The 3350-nt window shown below is 38.0% G+C and overlaps 1 protein-coding gene across 1 annotated transcript in view; it reads right to left on the bottom strand.

Moving 5' to 3' along the window:
• The window catches only part of LOC102821797 (putative ATP-dependent RNA helicase DDX11-like protein 8-like), a 33006-nt gene extending 29891 nt beyond the window's left edge, over nt 1–3115 (bottom strand). Inside the window, exon 1 of the mRNA XM_006862773.1 lies at nt 2972–3115. Within this exon, the coding sequence (XP_006862835.1) occupies nt 2972–3115 (144 nt within the window). The remainder of the gene's footprint in view (nt 1–2971) is intronic.
• Nucleotides 3116–3350: the final 235 nt, after the last annotated feature.

Below are 3350 nucleotides of genomic sequence, written 5' to 3'. Positions count from 1 at the left end.
GAGCGGCTGGTAGTTTCGAACTGCTGACCTTAAGGTTCGCAGCCCGATTCGTAACCACTACGCTACCAGAGCTCCTTGTTAACAAAATCAGGGTGTAAACTAAAAAGGAGGAAGATACAGGAAATTGAAAATCCAACACAGGAAAAATAAGAAAAAATACTCTTAACAGCATGGATGAATCACAAAAATATGCAAAAGAGCAAAAGAAGCCTCATGCAAAAGAGTACATACTATGATTCTGTTTCTGGACTTCTAGAAAAATAAAAACCAAACAGACACAGAGAACAGACCAATGTTCTGTTGAGAACTTGGTTACATAGAGTATGATGACCAATGACTGCCCAGGGAAGGGAGCAACCTTTTTGGAGGAATGGAAATGTTTTACTTCCTGGTTGTAGTGGTAGTTATGCATATGGGTGTTTACATCTGCCAAAAGACATTGAAATGGTACACTTAAAATTGGTACATTTTATTGTATGTCAATTATACTCAGTAAAGTAGATTTTTTTTTTTTTTTTTTTAAATAAAATAGAAGAAAATTCTTAGGACAATAGCTCTGAAGTAAATCTAAGGAACCATTCCAAATTACAGCAAAAGGATTTGTTGTTGTTAAGTGCTGTCAAGTTGGTTCCAATTCATAGTGAACCTGTATAGGGTTTCTGAGGAGTGACTGGTGGGTTTGAACCATCAACCTGTGGTTTAAACCTTGCAGTCCAGTGCATTATCCTGCAGCACCACACCAAGATGGAAGGCTTCAAAAAGGAAGTTTCTAGGGTAAAAATAAAATCGGCAATTATCTGTATGGAAAATTACAATAAGAAGCCATTAAATGGTGTGGGAAAAATTATGCCGTAGATATATTTAAGAAAAAACAAACAATTGTTCAAGAAGGGAAACATAATCACATAATACTACTGATTTAACAGAGACTAAAACATGTGATGATGTTGTTAAGTGCCATGGAGTTAGCTTTGACTCACAGTGATCCTGTTTAAGGTTTGAGAGGCTTTAAATCTTTGCAGGAGCAGACAGATTCATCTTTCTTCTGAAAATTTGTGATAGTGACAAAAATATATTAGGAGGAGAAGGAGAGGGAAGAAGAAATGGAAAGAAAGTGAAATCTTCTATCACAACAGAAAGGCACCAAGTCTAAAATCAATAAAGAAATATACAAGTACAAAGGAGCGTCACAAAGTTCATGGAAAAATTTAATGAAAAGATCATGGAAATTTTCCACAAATTGTTTGAAGCCCCTCATACACTTTTTAAGCAACAGTTGAAAGAATCAAAATTGCCTGCCATAATGCACTATGTTTGATAAGTGTGACATATATTATTCCTTGATTAGAATTTTTTAATTTTTTTAAACAAAAGAGGAGGCTATGTTAAATAATAACAAATATTAAAGACTGGTCAAGAACGGATCCCAAAATATACAAACCTTTTAACCAGGAAGCCGCTAGTGGTAAGCGCAGAAGTCCTATGCATTGGATTTAAAAGGAAGGTAAAGGAAATAACAAACAACTTCGTAGAATACAATATACCCACAACCCATTCTTTTGAGTATCTGAGGTTAAATGTCAGGACTGTTCTCTCCTACCTTACAATAAATTAAAGAACAAAATGGAGCAATGGAGTATCCCAATCTATACTCTTCCTGTCCCAGGAGACTTACTTGTGTGTTATTTCAAGAAAGAGTGACACTCTTCTGTCAACGAGAGAAGGAAATGAGTCACTTTCATTTACTCATTCATTCAATCTTTCAACAAACACAAAAGTAAGGGCCTCACTGTGGGTCAAACTTGCCAAGCCCAGATAGATGACAGGGGCACAGAGACAATTGGGGTTCTTCACCCACAGATTTATTTTATCATTATCCTTCATGGCATGGGGGGAGGGGAATATATATATATATATATATATTATAATCCTGTTTATTGTATCGGGTAAACTTTTTTTTATTTTCTGAAATAAAGACTTTATGATCTCTTTTTCTTTGGTTACTTCCTGAAGTGAGTAAAGAATTTATGATCGCTCTCTTTTTCTTTTAACTACTTCCTGGATTAAAGGATTTATGATTGCTCTCTTTTTCTTTTAACTACTTCCTGGATTAAAGGATTTATGATTGCTCTCTTTTTCTTTTCCTAAAGTAGGAATGTGAGCCTTAAAAATCTGAACTAGCCAACTGGGTAAGGGAAAAGACTGTGCGGTCAAAACCCTAGCCAATGGGGTGAGACACAGCCTTGAGACTCGTGTCAGGGATTAAAAACCCGAGTAGACTGTCCACTCTGTGTGCTCGCTAGCCTGTTCGTGTATGTACAGCTATGCACACGCACCCTCTTGCAGGAGTAAATTTTACTTTGCCAGGATAATTTAGTCTCACCAAGTGTCTTTTATGCAACATCGGAATTCATTTCTAACAATGGCACAGTCCAACTGGGGTCCTTCACACCCACAGATTTATCATTATCACATAGTATTTGCTACAAAAGGTAACAAAGTACAGTAGAGAAGTCAGGGACTATCCATTGCTGCCCTACTTATCTTCAACAGACAACCTCTAATAAATCCCTCCCCCTCCTCTCATGTCAGGAAGGAAGATCTTAGGAAAACAGCGGCTCCTTCCAGCACTCAGTAATCTTAATGTTTAATCTGTGAATAAGCCAAAGTAATTTCTATGTTTCTCAACATAAACAGTTGTGTTTCCAGATGCTTGAGAAATATGGGACGTTTCTGTGCTATGGGTCAAGATTCCCAATGCTATTCAAATTACTGTGCGCATTTAGTCTAATTCTTCTCAGATCTTCTCAGAGTTTTAACTATTTAATCATACTATTCAGAAAGATAAACTGAGAGTCTGTCCAAATTCAAGTCATAAAAACTTCTGCATATGCCAAGAGTAAATAGCAAGCAAAGCTATCTTTCCCAATCTCCCCCAGAGCCCTTCTTAATCCTGATGGTTCATACTTACAGTGCCAGTTGGACTCTCAAATATCCCAATCTTGCCAGCTTCTAACAGTTGGTACAGCTCTGCCATGAACTCTTTCTGGATGGGATACGGTGTGAAGGGAAAAGGGAAATGGATGCCACCAACCTCTTGGGTTTCATTAGCCATGGACCTAAACGAAGACAAAAAGCAGCTTTCCAATAAGCCAGGAGGAATGGACTGAGAATCTACCGCAGCAGTCCCCAGGAGCAGTCTCTACACATTGGAATTTCTCCTGAGGTTGTCCAGTCGTCTGCAGGCAGAGACCAAGATCTCTCTCACAGTACACTCACAAGACTGTGCCCAAACCCTGCAGCCTATCGAGGGACCTGTATCAGAAATGTCTCTATCAAAAAGCAGCCTG

The sequence above is a fragment of the Chrysochloris asiatica genome, unplaced genomic scaffold (assembly GCF_000296735.1).
Source record: "Chrysochloris asiatica unplaced genomic scaffold, ChrAsi1.0 scaffold00050, whole genome shotgun sequence".
Taxonomy (NCBI): domain Eukaryota; kingdom Metazoa; phylum Chordata; class Mammalia; order Afrosoricida; family Chrysochloridae; genus Chrysochloris; species Chrysochloris asiatica.
This window is presented reverse-complemented; position numbering and strand designations above follow the sequence as displayed.